At 55.9% G+C, this 22,637-nt stretch overlaps 1 protein-coding gene across 1 annotated transcript; it reads right to left on the bottom strand.

The window, feature by feature from the left end:
- Window positions 1-304: 304 nt before the first annotated feature.
- eif2ak3 (eukaryotic translation initiation factor 2-alpha kinase 3) lies at window positions 305-21,781 on the bottom strand. Its single transcript, XM_030117213.1, has 18 exons — window positions 21,271-21,781; window positions 14,061-14,190; window positions 7,712-7,906; window positions 7,508-7,638; window positions 7,114-7,384; window positions 6,875-7,040; window positions 6,642-6,767; window positions 6,447-6,569; window positions 6,069-6,298; window positions 5,838-5,950; window positions 5,093-5,215; window positions 4,805-4,954; window positions 4,169-4,715; window positions 3,171-3,344; window positions 2,897-3,070; window positions 2,714-2,815; window positions 2,315-2,377; window positions 305-1,625 (listed from the first exon to the last, which is right to left on the bottom strand). Exons 1-18 carry the CDS (start codon window positions 21,600-21,602, stop codon window positions 1,443-1,445), a joined length of 3,333 nt encoding a protein of 1,110 aa, XP_029973073.1. The 5' UTR covers window positions 21,603-21,781; the 3' UTR covers window positions 305-1,442.
- Window positions 21,782-22,637: the final 856 nt, after the last annotated feature.

Below are 22,637 nucleotides of genomic sequence, written 5' to 3'. Positions count from 1 at the left end.
GTGGAGGTTTGTGCACGAGAACACGCAGCTACGGTGGCAGGAGACGATCTAATGAAGCTTTAAAAAACTCTGGAGTCGTCACACGGAGGGAGGATTGAACGATAATACACGATCGTCAATAACGCTGTTTGACATGAGACGACAGTCACTACCGAGGGGTGGAAGAGGAGCGAGGAGAAACGCTCGGGTCGTTCCACAGGAGGAATGATGCTGAGCGACAGACCGACGGTGGCTTCCACTTCTTCAGTCAGACACGGAAATTCAAAAACCCTGCAGAAGTATTTAAAAAAACTGCAATTTCTGCTCCCTTCCTTAAAAAAACAGAGACCCTTAGAAAAGTACAATCATTGAAAGCAGTCTGAGTGAGGACGTACAAACAGACCATGTGACTCTCCCAGCACTTCGAACGTGGGTCACATGACCAGGATCAGGTCCAGGTCCACATGGGATCGGCTTCAGAACTAAACGCTGCTGAGGAACCGAACCCAGCGCGAGGCGATCGATCAGTTCAGGGAATAAAGTACACTTGACAGACGTTCCAATGGCACTCTGGTTCCTGCGGTTCTCCGGGGGCTCGGCTCACATGTGGAAACAAACACTGGGGCGATCGGAACGTTCAGGGATCCCTAAGACAGGACGGCGCTATCTTACAGCCTTACAGTATGTACAGGAAAGCAAGAACCCCCCCCCCCCCCCCCCCCCCCCCCCCCTTCATTCAGGTATGTACAGGAAGTGATCGATCACCTCGGAGTCAGAGTGAAAAACTGAGTCCGAGGTTTCAGAGTACAAACTCACATTCACCACTTCACTTTCTGATCGGCACATGCAGAAAAGGTTCATTCATTCATTTAGAAGAGGAGGAGGAGGAAGTGGAGGAAGAGGAGGAAGAGGAGGAGGAAGAGGAGGAGCCTCCTCAAGCTCCTCCCTAAAGGCAGGTCATCTCTGACAGACCAGACTGAAACTCGCCACCTTCTCCGTAGAAAAACAATCAAAACAGACTTGACAAAGGAAAGATGTTCTGCTGTGTTTTTGGTCTCCCTCATCGGGTGTTTGATCCGCGACAGAGCTCCGACCGGCGACCCCCGGTACAGCTCCGACCGGCGACCCCCGGTACAGCTCCGACCGGCGACCCCCGGTACAGCTCCGACCGGCGACCCCCAGCAGAGCTCGCCCGGTCAGGACAGTCCGGCCTCATACCTGAGGCTCCAGAGTGAATGAGTGAACACTGGAGCATCAAACGGAAAACCTTCTGCGTGTGTGTGTGCGTGTGTGTGTGTGTGTGTCAGATTCCTGCTCACTCTCTTCTTCTTGGCTTTTAAAGCGACGGCGTGTGAGGCAGTGTTTGGGGGTTTGAGGTGTTTTTGTCTTATTGATGTGGATGAGGGGGTCCAGGCGGGGGTCCAGGGGGTCCAGGGGTCCAGCCGGGGGTCCGGCTCAGGGCCTCAGCTGGCCGAGGCCTGGCGCGCCGGCCGGCCGGTGGACGAGGCGCTGTAGGTGCGGGAGCGCTGCCGGACGGCCAGACGGCACGGCAGCTCCAGGTCCTGGAAGAGCGGCGTCCCGGTGATGTCGGCGGCCTCGGGGCGCTCGGCGGGGCTCAGGGAGAGCATGCTGCGCACCATGCTCAGCTGCACACACACACACACACACACACACACACACACACACACACACACGGACACACACACACACACACACACACGGACACACACGGACACACACACGGTTAAGGCCTCTCTGTTTGCTCATGGCGGGGCGCTGGACGCCACACTGAGGGGATTTCCAGCGTCGGAGAGTCACAGATTATGCCGGATTATGTTAATCTCATTATGAAGTGAACAGCTCCACAGAGTAAACCAACCCAGCAGGAAGAGGCCTGCACGGGATTCCTCCTCATCAATCAGCCACAGATGAGCTGAGCTTTCATCATTTCTACTGAATATCGGAGCAGATTGAGAAGATTAATCAACTGAATTAGGAGCAAAATAATCCAAACAGAATCCGGTTAAAATATGAAGTTTAGATCAAACTGTGCGCAGCTCATTTTAACCTGTAGATGGAGCTTAGAAAACTGAGAAACTGCTCATGTTTTCAGTTCATTGTGAATAAACCGAACTATTTTAACCTTTTTGAGATCATGTTAGTGGAGGCGTTGTGCTCAACGGCATCACGGTTTCCTCTCAGTCTGAAAACGTGACTTTGCGCTGAATTGGTGACTTAATACAATAAAAAACATCTTGTCTGTTGTGTTTGGAGGAAGCACTGCGCTGCTGCAGTTCGCCTTTCCTCCAGCAGAGGGCGGCAGAGGAACACTCACCTCCTGAACGTTGTTTTTGGAGAAAAGCTCAGGGAAGCAGTGGAGTCTGACTTCAGTCAGCGTCTGGAGGGAGAAGAGGGAAACACCTGAGTGAGTGTGTGTGTGTGTGTGTGTGTGTGTGTGTGTGTGTGTGTGTGTGTGTGTGTGTGTTCAGTTAGATACTAAATATGTTAAGTTTTAATCCGATATCAACGGAAAATGTTGTCAAAGTGAGAAAAGTCCAGGTGATGGAGGCTGAAGGTCATTTTGTTGTATTTTCAGGAGCGGCGCCTCGTTTCCACGTTTCGGATCAAACTTCATCGTTTTTGCATTTTCTCTTCAGAGAAGTTTCCTGTCCACTTGGAGCCCCGTTGCCATGGAAACAGGCTGATCGTGGATCATGAACTGAGCTAGACTCACCCGGACTCGCTCCATCTGCGTCCTGAAGGGGTGGAGCAGCTCGAACAGGATCAGGCCCAGAGAGTAAATGTCCACCTTGTGGGAGTAGGAGTTCCCCGAGAGCTGCGGGTCGGACAGAGGACTGGCTGTGAGAACCACCCTCCCGTCCCTGCCCACCCCCCAGGCCCCCCGGGCGCCGCTCACCTGCTCGGGGCTCATGTACAGCTTGGTGCCCACCTGGCCCGTGTGGCGGGTGAGCAGCGGGGCGGGCGTCAGCACGCTGGGCTCGTCCTCGTCCTCCTCCTGGTCCATGGCCGTCACCAGGCCGAAGTCCCCCACCTTCACCACGTCGTCCATGGTGAAGAAGATGTTGGAGGGCTGGTGGGGGGGGCGGGGGGGGGGGGGGTGGCAGACCGCCGTCACTCACACTGAACACACAACTCGCACCCAACCACCCGGTCTCTGGTCCGGCTCTGACCTTCAGGTCCCGGTGCATCAGGCCCTTGCTGTGCAGGAAGTCCACGGCCTCGGCGATCTGCAGGAAGATGTCCAGACACTGGTTGTGCTCTCGGTGCTCCGGCAGGCAGCGCTGGGCCATCCAGTCCTTCAGGTTCTCCTTCCGGCACAGCTGCATCTGGATGTACAGGTAGACCTGGACCGGGACCAGAACCAGAGAAACCCTGAGGCACGGATCCAGAACAGGATCACTTCCATCAACCTTCACTGATCGACTCAGACGCTGCTGGGAGCTTTTAGCAAACAGAGACCGAGAAAGAAGGTTCAGCAAATCCAGACAGAATCCGGATTAAGACAGACTGAACTCTGGATTAAGACAGACTGAACTCTGGATTAAGACAGACTGAACTCCAGATTAAGTAAAACTGAACTCTGGATTAAGACAGACTGAACTCCGGTTTAAGACAGACCGAACTCTGGTTTAAAACAGACTGAACTCCGGATTAAGTAAAACTGAACTCTGGTTTAAAACAGACTGAACTCTGGTTTAAAACAGACTGAACTCCGGATTAAGTAAAACTGAACTCTGGATTAAGACAGACTGAACTCCGGTTTAAGACAGACCGAACTCTGGTTTAAGACAGACTGAACTCTGGATTAAGTAAAACTGAACTCTGGATTAAGACAGACTGAACTCTGGTTTAAGACAGACTGAACTCTGGTTTAAAACAGACTGAACTCTGGATTAAGACAGACTGAACTCCGGTTTAAGACAGACCGAACTCTGGTTTAAGACAGACTGAACTCTGGATTAAGTAAAACTGAACTCTGGATTAAGACAGACTGAACTCTGGATTAAGACAGACTGAACTCTGGATTAAGACAGACTGAATTATGGATTAAGACATACCGAACTCAAACTTAAGACAGACGGGATGAAGACAGTTCTGATGTGTTTCTGAGCAGACAGACGGACAGAGGGACAGACGGACAGCGGACGAGGACGGGAGCTGGACGGACCTTGGGGGACGGCTGTCCTCTGGCTGCCGGGGTGGCGGGGGGTGGCGGCAGGGTGAGCGAGGTGGGCCGGGGCGGGGAGGTGGAGGTGCAGGTGGAGGTGGAGGACAGCAGGACGGACTCCTGCCGCCGGGTGTGCGAGGAAGACGAGGTGTTCTTCTCCGTGCTCGTCCTGCGTCCGGCGGCGGAGGCGGAGCCGGAGGCGGAGTCGGCCTCGGCGTCGCGGTCGCAGCCCGAGTCCTCGAACACGATGTCGAAGGAGGAGGAGGTGCAGTCGCCGGGGCCGCGGGGGGGGCACAGCTCGAAGGAGTGGGGGGTGTCGGAGGCCTCGGCGTCCGCCTGGCTGTCCCGCTCCGACGTCAGGCTGTCCCGGCCCGGCAGCGGCTGGAAGGACAGCTCCGACCCGCCGCTCAGCAGAAGGCTCCGCCCCCGAGACGCCTCCGGGGCGTCTCCTCCGGCCGCGCGGCTCCGAGACGCCGAGCCGGACACCGGGACCTTCACCGACAGCGCCTCCATGTGGTCCAGGAAGCTCATGGGCCAGTCGGTGGCGCTGGAGGGGAGAGGACATCCTGAGTCTGGAGGAAGTGAGGCGTGGACGGTGCAGACACCGGGACCGGAGCACCGGAGGACCAGACCCACCTGCTGTCCTTCAGCCAGCGCTGGTCCATCTCCTCCTGCCAGCCCTCGGGGGGGCTCTCCTGCCAGGCGTTGAAGTAGCGGATGATCCCCGGGTGCTCCAGCTTCGCCAAGGCCTTGACCTCCCGCATCACCTTCTCCCGGGCCAGCTCCCTGAGGACAGACGGCACCGGCACCAGGGGTCACCAGGGGTCACCAGGGGTCACCAGGGGTCACCAGGGCTCCAGACGGCTGCAGGAGGACCGGCGGCCCCCCGGGGACGGCGTCCGGCTGGAGGATCAGAGCCGTTACCTGTTAGGCAGACGGATTCTCTTGATGGCGTAGTTGCAGTCGTCCACTTTGTTCCGGGCTTCAAACACCACGCCGAACCCCCCGCGGCCGAGGCACTGCACCGGCTCGAAGTCCGTCAGGTACCTGGGGAGGGACACACTTCACTTATCGCCGTGCACTCTGGGAAATCCGTCATCAGACGGATCCCTGACGGTTCCAGAGAGCAGGAGCGAGAGTCAGCTGTGATCAGAGCGTCACTGCTGAACGGAGGTCAGAGAGACGGACCCATCCTGAACAAAGACCACCAGGGGGGGGGGGGGGCTCATGAATCCTACACCACACGAGACGTTTTCAGAATGTTGAGCTGCATTCATCCTGATTCACCAAGCTGAGTTTACTGGCATTAAATCAGCTGTTTGCACTGGATCAGAGCGACGCTGCACCAGCTGAGTGTTGACTGTCTGCTTCAGACGGAGCGAGCGTCTCTGCTCCGCCTCCGAAGTGACGGGAGGCACGCTTGTCATTTTCAGGAGGATCAAAGACGGAAAAGAAGAAAAAAAACCTGCAGCTTAATCAGATTCTCGCAGCCGCTCTGGGCGTGGAGAGAGGAATTATTCTGCTCACGCTCGAAAACATGCAAACTCCACCCATCAGATGCCAGCAGGTCAGTAATGACAGGAGCAGATCTGATCGGGACAGACAGGAGAGACGTCCTGACGGGTCGACCTTGAGACCGAGGTCAGAGCGGGCGGAGGCGGAGGCTCACCGGGACACGTAGTCGCTGGAGCGCGGCTCGCCGGCCGGCGGCTCTTTGGATTCCTCCACCTCCAGGTCGAACTTGCTGTCGGTCTGGCACTGCGTCTCCGACTCCTTCCGCTGCTGCAGAGACGGACGGAGGACAGGCTGTGACGAGGGAAGTGTCACCGTTCAAACACCAACGGGTCTCGGGACGGGCGGCTCACGCCCTCGGCCGACGGCGCGTGCGACGCGGTCGTACCCGGACGTAGGCCACGGGGGCAGAGGGGTGGAAGAACTTGCGGACGACGTAGGTGGTGGCGGCGATGCAGAAGACGATGGTGCCCAGGATCTCCTTCCACCAGGGCAGCAGCAGCACCGGGTCCTTCCTGCGGCGGCTGTCGGCGCCCGCCGCGGTGCCGTCGATCAGGCTGACGGCGCCGTGGCGCTTCTCCCGGTAGCGCTTGCTGTAGGGGAAGGAGTAGCCGTTGTCTGCGGGAGGAAGAGACCAGAGAAGAAGAAGTGAGCGAGAGAAGGACACAAACAGAAGGACGGTGAAGACGTCCATGTTCAACAACTGAAGTTCTGAAGCAGTGAAAGCGTTTTAAAAGCGAGTTCTGACGGCCGGGGCGGTTCGTACCGTACGGATACTGGAGGATGGACAGAGCGCCGTTGCTGTACTCTTGATGGGAGAACTTGTCATTGTTCAGACACTTGTCGAATTCATCCGAGCCGACCAGAGCCGGAGTCCGAGACGGAGAATCTGCACGGAGGAGGCCTCTGGTCAGAAAAGCAGCGAGTGGGCGGAGACACACTCCGACGTCTGCAGACTCACGTATTAAAGGCTTCCACTTGACCGTGGGGAGGGGGACGATGTCTTTTTTGGACCCAATGGCTTTGGAGGGAAACTTCTCAGTGATTCTCACTGAGGACTGGAGGTAGAGCTGTCCCTGGAACATGCCTGAAAGACCCCAACACATCCCGGTTCACCTGGAGACACGTGTTGAAGCGTGCACGGCGTGCTGGAGCGTGCACGGCGTGCTTTAATGGGCGGCCTGCCGGACTCACCCAGGTAGACGCTGGACTCGGCGGCCCTGCCGGTCCGGTCTGGACCGTGGTCCTCGTCCTCGTCCTCGTCGTCGGCCTGGCTGCTGTAGCTGGAGTCGTCGAACAGGCTGATGGGCGTGACCTTGCCGCCGCCCACCAGCCACGCCGAGGCGATGGGGGTGCAGAACTGCGGCACAGACACACGGTGAGCGCCACGTCCGGAGGGGGGGTCGAACCGGCGGCGGCTCGTCCGGCCTCACCTGGCGCTCCCAGACCAGCTGGCCGCTGGGCTCCGGGCTGAAGGCCATCACCTTCCAGTCGGGGACGGACACCTTGATGACCAGGTCCAGGTCCAGGTTCTGGTCCCGGTCCTGGTCCTGCTGGCCCTCCGTTTGCTTCGGCTCGTCACTGATGACCTGCTGAGTCTCCCTCGCCGTCTCGCCGCTCAGCGTCTCGCCCTCCAGGAAGTTCATCCCGGACCGGATCTCCGGGACCAGCTTCAGCTCAAAGTTCCCCACGCTGAAGTTCCACCTGGGGGACGTCCAGCGAGACGGACGGCGGCTGAGTTAGACTCTGAAACCCGGTTAAAGGACGGACGGACGGACAAGAGACAGACACTGAGGCTTCAAAGTAATGACAACATCTGAGACTCACTTCTCCATCCCGGACCGGGGCCGGATGGCTCTCACGGTCTTCTGGGTCCTCTGCAGCAGCAGCACGTCTTCGGGCTCGCCCTCGTCCTCCCCCCAGCGGCTGCAGCCCCCCGCCGAGCAGATGTAGCGCAGCTGAGGAGGAGACGGACGGGGGGGTCAGTCCGGCGCCGGACGGCCCGGCCGAGCGGGTGACGAGCAAACAGACCTTCCCGCTGTACGCCCCCAGGCCGTAGGTGGTCAGAGACTTGCCCCCCACCAGGACGGTGTCGTCTCCGATCCGGTAGGACGACTCCAGCAGCGACTCCACGCTGAACGGCACCGCCTCCATGCTCTCCCGGTCCCGGTTCCACTGGAACAGGGCGCCGTCCAGGGAGGGGATCACCATCTTATTGCCGAACATCTGGAAAACAGCAGGAGGAGCGTCGCTGTGGGATCCATCAATGACTTCAAAAACTAATTAAAAAATATCCTGAACTGTGGCCTCCATTGATCCGACTGGAGAACAACCAATAACAAGAACCAGCTGGAACCACCGACCAACCAGAACAACTCGCCTCACATCGGGGGTCCGAGAGCGATTCTGGCAGTTGTTACATTCAGCCTGGACTCGAACCGGGTTCCGCCTGCTGGGACAGAGCTAACCACTTCTCCACAGAAGGAGCAGCCAAATCAGACCCTGAATGAAGGGTTTATTTTAAAACGGCTGCAGGAACATGAAATAGTGCCGAGCGCCGCCGAGCGAGAACAAACACCGGTACAGTGTGTGCAGAAGGAGTTCGACTCAAACGTTCATGAGCCGACCGTTAATCTGAGGACGGAGGAGGAGAGGAGAGAGCCAGGGAACTGAGGATGAGGAGGATGAAGGACGGCTTCCATGTGAGAAACACAATATAACAAAGTCACAACACACACACACACACACACACACACACACACACACACACACACACACACACACACACACACACACACACACACACACACACACACACACACACCACAGGATTGTTATGAAAGAGCCTACGCAATTAACCTGGATCTTGATAAAACTGTTCGAACGTGTGTGTGTGTGTGTGTGTGTGTGTGTGTGTGTGTGTGTGTGTGTGTGTGTGTGTGTGAGTGTGTGAGTGTGTGAGTGTGTGAGTGTGTGAGTGTGTGAGTGTGTGTGTGTGAGCTGTCATGTGTTCACTGTGGGGCAGCAGAGATGACATCATCGTGAAAACTTGACCCTAATCCTGATTTATCCTTCACAGGTTCAACACACATAGACACACAGTCACACACGCAGACACACAGACACACACAGACACACAGACACACACAGACACACACACACACACACACACACACACAGACACACACACACGCACACAGACACACACACACGCACACAGACACACACACACGCACACAGACACACACACACGCACACAGACACACACACACGCACACACACTTCAGTTGTGTAATTTCAGTCCAGAACGTTGAGGAGAACGTCTCCCTCCTTGTGAAGATGCTCTGATTGAAGCCATGAAGCAGACGGTTCTGTTCGGGTGTTTAAATTGTGTCACTCTGAGACGGTGTGTTTCCTCCTGTTGGAGGGAAAACCAGGATAGAGGAATAAAAAGTTCCATGGAAAAACACGGATTCAGACTCAAACACAGAAACCTGACCCAGGCGTCTGAAGTCTGTTGCATCTGAAAGTTAAAGACGTTTGCAGATTTATTTCGTGCGAAGTTGGGAAACGGCGAGCGAAGCTGCGAGCCGTCCGGGTCGTGGATCTGAGCTCCACCTGTTCTCCGCCTGCGCTCCGGACGCCGGTCGGACTGTCGGTGGCGGGCTGAAAAGCGCCGCAGGCAGAAAAGAGTGACGGAGTGATTTAGTGTGGAGCGGAGCCCGGAGCAGCGATTTCATCTGAGGGGGCGGAGACAAGAGGATGGATTTCGTTAATGACCGGGGGAGGTGGGGGGCGGGCCATCACATCACACCATGCTGGGATGGATGGGGGGGGGGCTCCAGCTCTCCAGGCTGAGGGTGAGTCATCCTGCTCCTGATCCTTAATCTTAATCTGCAGGTCTGCTCCCACAGAGAGCCGAGGCTGGGCGATCGGCCTGTCAGCCCCCTCTCTGGGGGGTCAGGGGGGTCAGGGGGTCCAATCCGGATCACAGCACCACCTTGTGAAGTGTACAAGTCATAAAATAAAGGCTTCCCCTGGAGGTAAACGCTTCTAGGAAGAACTGGTGGACTGGTTCCGTCCCTCAGAGACCAGCTGCTCTTTGTTCCCTCAACTCTGAAGCTTCACATCAAGACGAGTCGAACTGATCAAAAGGCCAAGACCAGCGAGCACAGCTCACTTCTGAAAGACTGACCGAACTGGACGTCCACGGGGGACGTCTTCATGCTGCTCTTTAGGCCGACTTCATGGTCAAAACCATGATGTGACGAACCGAGACCAATCAGAACCAGTCCCTGCTGTTCAGAGGAGCTGCTGTAAAGCTGTGTGTCGTCTGTAAACGGGGATTTATTTCTATAAATGTCCACCAAGCGTCCGGTCACTGATCCAGCCTCAAGCTCTACAGTGGACAGAAACCGGCTGAGGGTGTGAAGAACAGCAGCCCGGGCCGGCCGGCTCCACCAGGTCTAAGATGCCCAGCAGCCCTGCTAACGGTCCGTCCTGGTTCCATCGGGACTCGTCCTCAACTCGACTCTCAGCTCGGCGCAAACCGGTCAATTATTCACGTTTCTCTGCGGGGCTCTGCGGAGCGTCAACAGGTGTGGAGAAGCATCGGACCTGGACAGGAAGCAGTGAAAAGTCCTACAGGAAGTGTCCCAGGAGGACGAGGCTGGAGAGACGCACAGTGCAGAACCGCTCGCCGCTCGTCTTCCACATTCTGGAAACACGACCGTCCGTCATGAAGACAGAAGTCCATAACAATCTGAAGAGCAGAGAGCGGCGGGGAACCTGGAGGCTCCAGCAGTTTTCAGTTCATGAAGGAGAAGAACGGCTTCGTTTTCATTCTGCATTCAGACGTCGTTTTAAAACCGATCCCATAAAGATGAACGTAAAACACACACTTCTCTCTTGAAACACGTCAGCGTGAAGGAGGCTTCAGGTTCTTCAGAGAACCCTCATGAGAACAGACTCGCTGACATGAGAACCTGCTGCACTGCCGGCTGAAACCAGGGTATCAAAAAGGGGATTTGTTTCACAAGACATGGCAACCCTTTCTTTGGTGGTATGAAATCTCACATCAAAGCAAATTAAAGGAATCCTTTGAAGCGGATGAACAGTATATGATCAACATCCACCCTCCTCCTCCACCTCCTCTCCTCCTCCACCCCCCATCGGCTTGTTCCACCTCTTTGTCTTGTCGGATCCTGAGAATCTGTTTTCACCGTTTCACCGTTTCATTTAAAAGTGATAGTTTTGTTCCACCTTAAAAACACAAAGGAAAACAAAACCTGGAGGATTATCTCATATTCAGCAGAGCCTCCAACTTAAAATAATACGATCAATAATTCAGGACGACATGTTTTTCCTTTCCTTTGCCATGAATTTAAAGGATCCATGAATATTTAATGGCTGAGACTCATTCACACTTCAGCCTTTCATTCTTTAATGATCTGAATGAGCATTAAAAACGTCTGATTAATATGAGATAAGGAGCAAATTCAGCAATTAGGAGATCAATAAAGTTAAAAACCAGCTGGAATTTCAATGAGAGAAGCCCCGGAGAGCCCGGCCGGCTGTCTTCCGATGGTAAACATGAGGTGCGAGGGCCTGGAAGCGGCCGCTTTATTCACATCCAGCTGATGTCTCAGGATTAACACACCTCTGGACGGAGCTTCCTGTCAATCACTGATCAGGCTGGCGGCTTTACTGACGGTGTCAGATCTGCTCTCCCCGTAACACACACACACCTCTATCACACACACACACACACACACACACACACACCGCCACCACACACTCATTAAGGCGGCACGGCGGAGCAGGTGAGAGGGAAACTGAAAAAGACGGACTTCCTGTCGGCCTCCTCTCCTCCTTCATGCTGATGAATCGCAGCTCGTCTCGTTCATCACAGGACAAATCCATCACACCGTCACACACTCACCCATTCACAACACGGCTCTCTCAGCGGGGGGGTGTGTGTGTGTGATGATGACATCATCGCTGGACTGAGGCATTACCTCACCTCCCTAATCCCCCCCTCCCCCACCCCCTGTAGCTCCGCCTCTTCAATGTGAGTCACACACACCCACACACACACACACACACACACACACACACACACACACACACACACACACACACACACACACACACACACACACACACACACACACACACACACACACACACACACACACACACTGTCTTTAGCACCTGGGACCGACTCCAAGCTTTTTGAAGTCATTGCTTCATTTTCTGCAGACAGTGCTGTTTGTGGCTCTGTTGTCCCTCATTTCATGAAAACACACACTCTCTCTCTCTCTCTCTCTCTCTCACACACACACACAGTAACACTCTCTGCTGGATGCAGCAGGTGACTGGCTGCGTCCGTCCTGGCATGCCGATGCCAGCCAATAGCGGAGCAGCAGACCCCCCCAGCCTCCCATCACCAAGCAGACTGGTGTGTGAGGGACCCAGAACACACACACACACACACACACACACACACACACACACACACACACACACAATAACAAACGACGTCACAGCCAGTCAGTGGGTTCGGAGCTGACAGGCACCTCCTGCTCGTTCTGCTCTGTCAGCCAAATTAAAGCCAACAGGTGAGAAGTTGAACACACACACACACACACACACACACACACACACACACACACACACACACACACACACACACACACTGTAAATGTGTGTTTTATTCTTTTCATTTGGAGCCTCTCGCCATCTGACGTTACTGTAAACAACACTGAACACTCATTTTTCCCCACAAGACAAAACTCTGTGTGTGTGTGTGTGTGTGTGTGTGTGTGTGTGTGTGTGTGTGTGTGTGTGTGTGTGTGTGTGTGTGTGTGTGTGTGTGTGTGTGTGTGTGTGTGTGTGTGTGTGTGTGTGCTCAAACAACCATGGATCTGCCACTTTGTTTTTTTCTTTTCTGGGTATTTAAACAGAGTAAATAAAAGCGTTTTAGCTGTGGCAGATTGTCACACTGAAGGAAGATCGTACTTATTCTGCTTCACTCTGAGGATAAATTATTATTTTTATAACAGCCTGCAAGTGTTGAAAATAAGTAGAAGAGAATTCCTCAAGAATTTTAAAAAAGAAACAGGAACCTGACAACTAAACTCACGTTAACTATGAGTTTATGGTTTTTCGTCTGTAAACTGGATCACCACATGAGCTTCTTTTAGATGCACTAGATTCTTTTAACCCATTAAATTAGAGTGAAAATCAGTAAATATACTGTATTTAAAACGACTCCCTCCGGTGCTACCCAGACAGTTTCCTCAGGAAAATCAAAAGAAAGCCAGAAGAGCTGTTTTCTATGGAACCTCGTGCAGTTCGGAGCGCAGCGCTGCCACTTCATATTCAGGTGGGATTTCCTCCGGAGGTCTGCGGCGCCGCGCCGGAGTGCTGGGAGGAACCTCGAGGGTTCTCCACTCCGGAACCTCGGAGGACAAGGCTTCGTGCATCCGCCGCTCTTTGAATGTGGAGCGCAGCAGTTTTGAAGCACATCCTGTTCTCAGCTCCGGTCTGGAGGTCTGTCAGTGAACTGCTGCTGAGGCTGAACGCTTCTCCGTCACTCCCATGATCCTCCCCGGCGCCGGCTGCGTGCTGAGGAGGAGGACGGATCTGAGCGAACCCCTGCTGGTTTTCCAGCCTTGCCCTGTTCCCCGCTGCTCACTGGGACCCGGAGTCCAGACTTCACTGAGTCTCTGAGGAAGAAAGAGAGCGAAGACGCCACCTGTCCACGGCGATGAGCGTCACGCGCCGCTTCCAAACGCCCGTCTGAGCCGGGCCTGAGAGGAGGCGGCCATGTTTGTGCAGCGGCGCTCCTCGATGATCTCAGATCATCCCGACTCTCGTTAGCATCAGAGGCCGTTTCCCCCCGGGGCCGGACGCTCTCAGAGAGCGAGTCCACATCGGCGCTGGTCTCGCCGGTCTGGCTCCGGGCTACACTCCACTGTCAGCACGGCGGCGTGGGCGGGCTCATTGTGCGTGAGAGCAGGCGAGGGCTGCGCTTCAGAGTGGAAAGCAACCGTCAACAAAGAGGAGAATCCTCCGGGCCAAACAGCCACTCTGGGATTCATGAGAGGCGGGGGGGGGGGGGGGGCATCTGTGGCGCTGCATGACATGAAGGCGAGCACCAGCAGCTCCAGACCGACCCCGTCCGAGGGCACCGGGTTCAATTCCCGGTCGTACAGTCGAGGGCCGCGGACCAGCTTTACCACCTTTAACCTTTGACCCACGTCAGGAAGACAGGAAGCCACCCCCCCCCCAGACACGACGCTAACGGCGTGAACGCCTGTGGACGTGCATGTGCCCTCCCCAGAGGTCAGAGTGCGCCGGGGAGGCTCCACCCTACCTCCGGCTTGCTGAGGCTGGAGGACACCAGGCAGCCCGAGCCCACGTCCAGGTCCCACTGCTTCCGGCCCTGGTTGTGAGGGTCCAGCGCCGAGATCCGCCCGTCCAGGGTGCTGATGATGACCAGGGACCTGCGGAGACAAGCGGCACGTCAGGAGACGGGAGGAGGAGGAGGACTCGTTCAGGACTCCGCCCTTGAGCAGCAGTCAAGGTGACCTTGAACATCTGGAAACATCTGGAGCCTGACAGGCCGTCGTGCCGATGAGCTGAATATTAAAGTGGAGTGTGAAACCGTGGCGTGACGCTCCGGAGAGGACCGGAGGACCGAGCAGACATTTTCTGAGACAAAGCAAACCCAGAGCGCCTGGAACGGAAAAAAGCTCCTTCATTTAATATTCTCAATAAAAACTGCTCAAACTTCAAACCAGCAGCAAAACAAGACTTTTCTCTTTTTATCTGCGTGTATCTGTTTCTGCTTCTATCTGAACACCGTCTTTAATAACAACCCCACTGCCTCCCCACCGCGCCGCCTGACCCGTTTCTGACTTCCGTCACGTCTACAGGGAGAATCAACGCTGCAGTACCGCTGGGAGTCGAGGGGGGGCAGTGTCCAGACGGGCAGGGAGATAAAAAAACAGAAAAGTGAATTCAGATGTGGCTAGGTGAAGTTCGAGGGCTTTCTGCCGCTCGTGGCGCTGTCACGCTGCCCCCTGCAGGCCCCGCAGGTTACAGCAGCGTCTCATGCAGGTTTGTGTAAATTCAGAAGGTTATTAGAGCGAGAGGAACTTCTGTTTCTGTAAATGATCACATGACCGGCTGACCGGAAACGCTGAACAAGGTTCAGTGTCAGAAGACTCGATTCATAGAGAAGCCAAAGATGTGAGATTCCTCCTGGCTCTCTGTGAGCGCCGGCAGGAGGAGTGTGTTCCTCGACAGAGGAACTCCTCATCCTCGCTGCTCAGTAAACAAACGACGTATCAAGAATCCCAGCAGAGACGCTGGAGGTATTTCATGGAGCGCCGTGTCGGCGGAGGAGGAGGAGGACAAGCAGCGGCGGCGGACGGACCGCCCTGACATGATGCATGGCCTCAGGACTTCCAGCAGCAGCAGAAACATCCACCCCAGAGAAAACAGAGACAGAAGCTCCGCGGTGATGGATCTGAACAAGTCTCTCCGCTCCGGTTATTTCCCTCCCTCCACCCAAAACAAACCAACGCCAGACCTTCACTGGTGACGGGTTTGCTACAAACCCTCATCAGGAGTCTCACTCCTCTAAGTGCCCACGATGCCGTGCTGGACGGTTTCTGGGGCGTTCAGCTCCACCCTGAGGGTCTCCGCCGCTCTGCCTGTCAGGAGGCGGCCGCCGCGTCCTGCCTATTGATTTGGATCTGTCAACAAGGCTTTTAGCTTTATTTAACCGCTGAAGGTCTGCCGAGCGCACACACACACACACACACACACACACACACACACAGAGCTGGGACTGCAGGAGGCACAGGGGGTTTGACCGCCTCCCTCCAAGGCAAACCACACAGCCGGAGGAAAACACTGCAGCCGCCCTGCTGCCTGCCAGCCTCCTCCTCCGCAGACCAGCAGCTATTGACGGACTCTAAAAACCGATTGATCCGACCTATTGAACAGCCGGCGGTCCTGAAGGAGACGGAGCGTGTTCAGGGATGTGTCAGCTTTAGGAAACAAAGACCCGGATTGCTCCTGGGCCTGCAGATCCGTGTTCAGGACGGTTCCTGCAGCGGGGAACACACTCGCAGGGATTCCTGCTGCAGTCTGTCGTTTCAGCTCAGCTGGAACCGGAACGACTGCACAGAAATGCAAATGGCATCCGTTAACGCTAATGGACCGTGTGTCTCTCAGCCCATCAGAGCCAAGATTATCTCCCCAAATCTGCTCTCGGCGCGATCGGCCCGAGCGTGGAGCGCTGAGGAAAACATTGTTTTTCCTCCCAGCCGCCAATAAAAACACGGCGCCAAAAGCCGCTCGCGCCGGCTCCATTGGCTGCGAACGCCTGCCAAAAATATTGGGCTGATTGGTTGTTGCTAAGCAGTGGAAGCTGTGGCGGCCTCGGCTGGCCCGCCCCCGCCTCCTGCCCCCCCTCCGCCCCCCCGAGCCGCGCTGTGAATGTAGAAGTAAGGAAGAAGAAGTCAGAGAGCAGCGGGTTCAACTCCAGAGATAGAGGCGGGGGGGGGGGGGGGGGGCTTCAGCAGACAGCTGATCAAAGCCCTTTGTGGACTCTTTGTACTCCAGATAAAGGATGAGAGGCAGCGGGGGGGGGGGGGGGGGGGGGGGGGGGGGGGGGGGGGCAGTTAACTCTACAACTGAGGAGGTATCATGGTGTTAATTGAGCAAAGTGGAGGAAGGGCGGAGCAGCTCCAAAAACATCCTTCTGTTAAACCAACAACAACACAAACAAAACAAAGCGGCTGTGCTGGTCGGCAGAGGGAGAACACGCAGCCCGAGGCGCCGCTGGCCGACACGGAGCAGGCGGCGGCGGGAAGACGCTCGGCGCAGAAGAAAGGAGGGAGCGAGGAGGCTGAGAGCCGTCCAAGTGTCACAGTAACGCCGAGCGAGCGCCGCTTCCATCACGGAGCCAATTACCCGGCTCTCCGGAGACCCCCGGCCCCCCGGTCTGCACACACCGGCTCGGCGGCGCCGCTGTAAACACTCCATTCAAAGAAACAGGCGGGATGTTTACACAGGCCCGGTCTCCAAGGAGCGCCGGGCGCCGAGCGGGACCAATGGCACGGCCCGCCGCCTCCCCGGCAGCCAATGGGAGCGCCGCTGTCCTCCCGGCTCGGCCAATGGGCGATCGGCTCTGAGGACGGGCGGCCAATGGCAGCGCGGCAACGGCTGTAACCATGCAACGGCAAGCAGCCGGAGCGCGGAGCCGCGCCGCCGCTCGGCCCGCCCTGCAGCCCGGACACAAATACGAGCGCGTGGGGAGCACGTGGCGGGAAAGTTATGGATGCTGCAGCAGCGGCGGCGAGCCGCGCCCTGCATCAGGAGGAGCAGGAGGAAGAGGAGGAGGAGGAGGAGGAGGAGGAGGAGGAGGAGGAGGCGCTGCACGGCTGACAGGGACAGCACGCAGCAGAAAACAACCACGGCCCAGACGAGACGTTTACATCAAGATTAGCACAACGGCCAAAAGTCGGAGCAGATAAACGCCGTCGGCCGTACGTGGCGCGACAGCAGCGCTCTGGCGGCTCATATAACGGTCATCAGTCAAACACACGGCGATCCGCCGTCCTGCAGGCCGGCTGCAGAGGAGCAGAGGGCGTGGTTCATCCGGAGGAGAAAACACACCGTCTCTCCTCCTGCTGCAGCAGCTCGCCCTGCTCTCCCTTCACACGTGGTGAAATCCAAACTCCGTGGCGCCACGCTCCCGCCGCCCCATTGGCTGCCGCGCGGCTCCCGTCCCGGCCTCTGATTGGTTGTTGCTAAGCAGTGAGGAGCCGGCGAGAGTGAAAACAAGACAGCGTGGTTCCGCCGACTCCGGGAGAACTCCGGTGTTTTCATCCCCCCCTCCTCCTCTGGAGCGTCGCACCTTTCCTCCCCGGCCCCGCCCATGCTGCAGTGCCGCAGGACGCCGGCCGCCGACTCCCCGGAACCGCCGCTGACCCAGTAAAACACTCCGTCTGATAATAATCACAACCGAATCTGTCTGAAACTCTCAGAGATGTCATTGCACCTCAGGCTGCACAAGACTTTCAGGGCAGAGCGCAAAAGAAAGTCTGGAGGTCATCGCCTGGAGGTCAACGCCTGGAGCCTGGAGGTCAACGCCTGGAGGTCATCGCCTGGAGCCTGGAGGTCATCGCACCCCTGATGGAGCTTTGACATGTCAAAGGAATAAAGTGATCTGAGCTTGTCTGAAGTGTGAATCCTACATTCACATCTCGAGCAGCGAGTTATCAGAAGACTCCAACTCAAACTCAGTCCTCCTCCATCCTGACCTGTTATTTTAGGACAGCGTCTATTAATAAAACCCGCAGCGTCTCCCCGGTTACAGCGCCGCCGCCGCCGACAGAAACAAAGTGAGAGAGGGAGAGGGAAAAAAAAAAAAACACTACAAGGAAGTGAACTCTCCACTTCTCACCCCCCCCCCCCCCCCCCACTCCATCCTTTACCTAACTATAGCCAGACCCATGTGGCCGACTCAAATTCTGAGCTCCGGCCCGTCTCCAGGACGCCATTGGCCAACAAGTTGCCCGTCGTGGCCGATTGGCTGTTGCTAAGCAGTGAGGCTGGTGGGAGCCAGCCTGGCAGCACGGCGGCCCAGAAGAGCTGCCGTTCCTCCACGGCCCTGAGGGGGGGCGGGGGGGCGGGGGGGCGGCGGTGGGTACAGGGGGAGGAGGAGCAGGCACCGAGGGGGAGCAGGTTCAAACGGAGCCGCTGTCCTCTCTCCTCTCACCTCAGAGTGACTCCCAGAGGAGGAGGCGGCCCCGGAGGAGCCGGGAGGAGGCATCAAACCTGGCAGCGCCGTCACATATATGATTCATACACACACACACACACACACACACACACACACACGTATGCATGTATGTTTACATACGGCGAGACGCTGTAAAGCGTCTGCAGAGCGGAGTTCCTGACATAAAGACGACAGCTGTCAGCGGCGACGGCCGTCAAAGCAAACAGATCCAATATTTATAGATGACAGGATACAGGGTGGAGGGCGGAGGGTGGAGGGCGGAGGGGGAGCTGGGAAAAAACTTAAAAATGTCTAACACCCCGGTAGAAACCTGCTTGGTGTGTCTGAAGCGCTGCTCAGGCCGTGTTCCAGCAGGTGTGTTCAGAGCTCGGCTCACCTGGTCGTCACGCGAATGTTTGACTTGGAAAGTCTTCCAAGGTGGTTCTCAGGAAATAAATCCATTCTCAAAAGGCTGAACTTCACAGTTCAGATCATATAACCTGTTTGACATTTTAATATCACCATCACTTTGTTAAAAACTTGCTCAGTCTTCACTGTTTTATTCTACATTTATGTCTTTTTCCTCCTGAACCCGGACGATGTGAGGAGGAAGTCTCACTCCCTCAGTGTTTGCGCCGTTGTGGAGTCGAGCAGATACTCAGGAGACGACATTAAGCAGCAGCGTCTACAGCTAAAGGCGAGGAGCCGCCGAAGACAAAGAAAACACTCGCTTTGAGCTCTGACCCTTCAACAACCTCTGATTGTATAATTTGTGTGTCAACAGTGTTGTTTTACACACGAGCTTCTCAATTAATCATCAGCTGTTCACTGATGCGCGTCTGCTGTGTGAATTCTTCATCTGGTTGATGGAAACATTCAAGAGCCGGCTTGTTATTGACAGTGTGTGTGTGTGTGTGTGTGTGTGTGTGTGTGTGTGTGTGTGTGTAGGGGAGTTTTTAGGTCAGAGGAAAACATGCACACCTGTTTACACCGATTCTAAAGTCTGAAGGAAAGAGTTTGACGTTCTAAACCGGCTTGAGATGGATGGTGGCGGAGTGGAGGTGAGGGAGAGGTGGAGGCGGCGGATGGCGGATGGTGCAGGGTGTGACCGACGCATCAGGAGTTCTCCTGCAGCTGGGGTGGCTGGCAGGGGAATCACTGAGCAAACTCTTCGCTAATTACTCTGGATCTCCTCCCGATACGGGCGTGAGTCTCGTCCTCTCAGGACAAACCCGCTGCAGGCGGGTCAGGCGTCCACACCGCCTCCACGCCAATAAATGATTTCCACCGCTTATCTAGAAGTGTGTTTTCCATGAACTGGACTCAGTGTGAGAAGCAGGAAGGACACAGGCAGGTCTGGGTGGCGAGAAACTCTCAGGGGTTCAAATGTCGACTGAAAACGAGAAACTTGCTGAGTAGAAAGGAAAGTTTTCACAGTCAGGTTGAAGAGGAAGCAGCAGAACCGTTTCTCAACACGGTGTGTGAAACACACACAGTTCTGGAGTGAGACAGTCTGCTCACACCGCTTCAGACACCCAGCAGCATGTTGAAGACAGAATCAACGCCCTGCCCACTGCGGCAGGACCACTTCCAGCCCCGAACTCCTGCCTGACGGGGGACGGCTCTGCAGGGACACATGTCAACATGTCCTGACGTTCACTCTGCACGCCTTTCAGCGCTTCCTCCTCCTTCCTGTTGCCCCCCCGCCTGCGGGAACAGGACGACTCATCCAGAGCAAAACTCTTGTCACATCACGACAAAATCCCCACATCCAACTGTCAGTCAGCATATGAAGTCGGTTTATTCTGGAGCTTCATCCCATATTAACAAACCGCCGAAGCCGTGATGACTTCCTCCACAAAACTCCCCAGTAAAGCCCCGGTTAACCAGAGAAGATGAGCAGACTTTGCTTCAGCCTCACTCAGCCGCTCCGCTGCCAGCAGCCGATAAGTGGCTGCAGATGAGGGGATGTTATCTCACTCCAGGAGTGCACAGGGACCGTTACACGATAATAAATGTAACTTTGCGTTTCAATTAGCAGGTTGGGAGATAAAATCCACCCAGGAGTGGCAGAGACATGTTTGTTCTGGTTATCAGGGTTTATTCTCACATGGAGCCATGTGTCTGTAGCCACAGGGTGACGGCTACCTGGGTCGATCCTGCACAGGGAACCAATGCCACACCTGAAAAACCCAAACACATCCCTGCATCCTCCAGTGGACTCATCATATGAACACCAGCAGGAGGCGAAACTCCTGGTCAGACCCCCGTCTTCAGTCTGGGTGTGTGTGTGTGTGTGTTTTGGGGTGTTATGTCCTGGCATGCCAGACGGAAGTCACCCCAGCATTGCCCTGCGCTTCACCCACCGCGTTTACTCCGCAACGGAGAACTTTCACCGGGCGCGTGCACCCATTGTCGGACAGGCTCTGTACCGCTTCCTTCCTCCAGTTCCGCGGTTTGACAGTCTGCTGGCAGGACTCTGCGCTCAAAGCCCGTCAAATATCGATCCGAATATCAGGAAGCCGTTCAACGGATGTGGGGTAAAACAGAGTTTTTGCGTCAGGAGATGAGAAGCAAACACTGCATGGTAACTTTTAAGCAACACGCGGACAGTTCTACTGGCGAGCTGAGAGGACACGGGGACATTCCCAGACTTTGAAGAGACCAAAACGACTTTATCTGTCTTTAAATGAGCAGATTTGCCTTTTCATGGGAAGTTGTGTCCGATAATGGGCGCATGTCCAGCGGGCCTCCGGGACGCGGTGAACCGGCGGCTCGGAGTTACCTGGTCTGCCGGACGCTCCTGTGGCTCTCTCCGGGGGACTCGTCGCTTTCCCCCGCCGAGCCGTTGTCGTCGTCCTCCACGGTCACGTCTGCCCCGAAGACCGTGGAGCCCAGGCTGTCCAGGCTGCGCTGCATGACCCCGGCACCATCTCCCGCAGGGGTCGACCCTGAGCCCCGGGAGCCGAGCGGCGGCGGCGGCTCTCCCCCGGAGGCGGCGGCGGCGGCGGCGGTGCCCGGACCCAGAGAAGAAGCTCCGGACCCGGTGAGCGCCTCCAGCAGCAGCACGAGCACCAGGGAAATGCTCACCTTTCCAATGTGAAGCCCCCTTTCCATTTGTAAAACTGGCACATTAGTGAAGTATGAGCTTTACATGCCACGCTGCCGGTAAAATCTTCACATTCGATTAAAAAAAAACAAATAAAAGTGAGAACCACTGCCTGAAGCTCCTCCGAATGTTCTCTTTAAAAAACATAAACAGCTACTGGAACACCATGTTATTCCCTTTATACCTGATTCAGACTCGCCTTGGTAACGGAAAGTCCCGCCTTGTTTCTATTCTGGGATTGGACGGAAAAATCCCCGACTTCATTTAAAATTCATGTGCCGGGCTCTCATTGGTCCAGCTGGCTGTCAATCACGGCTCCGCGCACACTAAGCAGAAACTGATTGCGCGAGGCCGCTGTCGCTAAAAGAGGCGGGCTCGGAGCGCGCCAGCCTCCCAAACAGTGCTTCCTATTGGTCAAAGCGCTGTCAATCACAGTGACGCATGCGCACTGCGCAGAGGTGACGCAAAAGCAGTCCCCGATGGCGAATCCCGGTGTGGAGCTGTGATTGGCTGGCGGAGTCCTACTGCATCCAATAGGAGAAGCCATCCTCGTAAACAGCGACGCCATTGGTGGATTCGCGCCGCCTCCTGGTCCGGATTGGAGGCTCCAGCTGCCCATCAAGAGTAGTTGTCAAGACAGAGCAACACGAAAACACCAACGTGGCTTCAGCGCGGAGAGTTCCTGCTTCTGGTCACGAGTTCAAGGACTCCAAACATCCGACACTCCTGACCCGGTGGCGCGACGTGCGCGCGTGTCAGGGACCAGTTCCACAAGTTGTCCATTCTTCAGAATGAACTTTAGTTCCAGGAGCGTCACCTGACGTCTGCCGCAGCTTCAGGTTAATCCGTACCCCCGGGGGACTTTCTGTTTAAATCTTTTAAAGCATGTCAGCTCAGTCGGAGCCTTTGTTTGGTGGACTGACTGTAAACAACCTGCAGCAGAGGAAACTCCAACATAAGACGGTTGCACGTGCAGCGCCTCCCTGTGGCCGAACGGGAGAGACGCACAAACGGTTTTCATCCCGACTGACGTGAACGACAAA

The sequence above is a fragment of the Salarias fasciatus genome, chromosome 19 (genome assembly GCF_902148845.1).
Source record: "Salarias fasciatus chromosome 19, fSalaFa1.1, whole genome shotgun sequence".
NCBI classification, from domain to species: Eukaryota; Metazoa; Chordata; class Actinopteri; order Blenniiformes; family Blenniidae; genus Salarias; species Salarias fasciatus.
The sequence above is the reverse complement of the archived record's forward strand: the minus strand, read 5'-3'. Positions and strand labels throughout refer to the sequence as shown.

What these genes read in the sequence shown, in the direction of transcription:
- eif2ak3 (XM_030117213.1), bottom strand. Translation starts at nt 21,602, where the DNA reads ATGGAAAGGGGGCTTCACATTGGAAAGGTGAGCATTTCCCTGGTGCTC. An exon ending in CGAGTCCAGCGTCTACCTGG is followed by an intron (nt 6,768 to 6,874) that starts GTGAGTCCGGCA and finishes GGGGTCTTTCAG; the next exon opens with GCATGTTCCAGGGACAGCTC. An exon ending in CCAAAAACAACGTTCAGGAG is followed by an intron (nt 1,626 to 2,314) that starts GTGAGTGTTCCT and finishes GTGTGTGTGCAG; the next exon opens with CTGAGCATGGTGCGCAGCAT.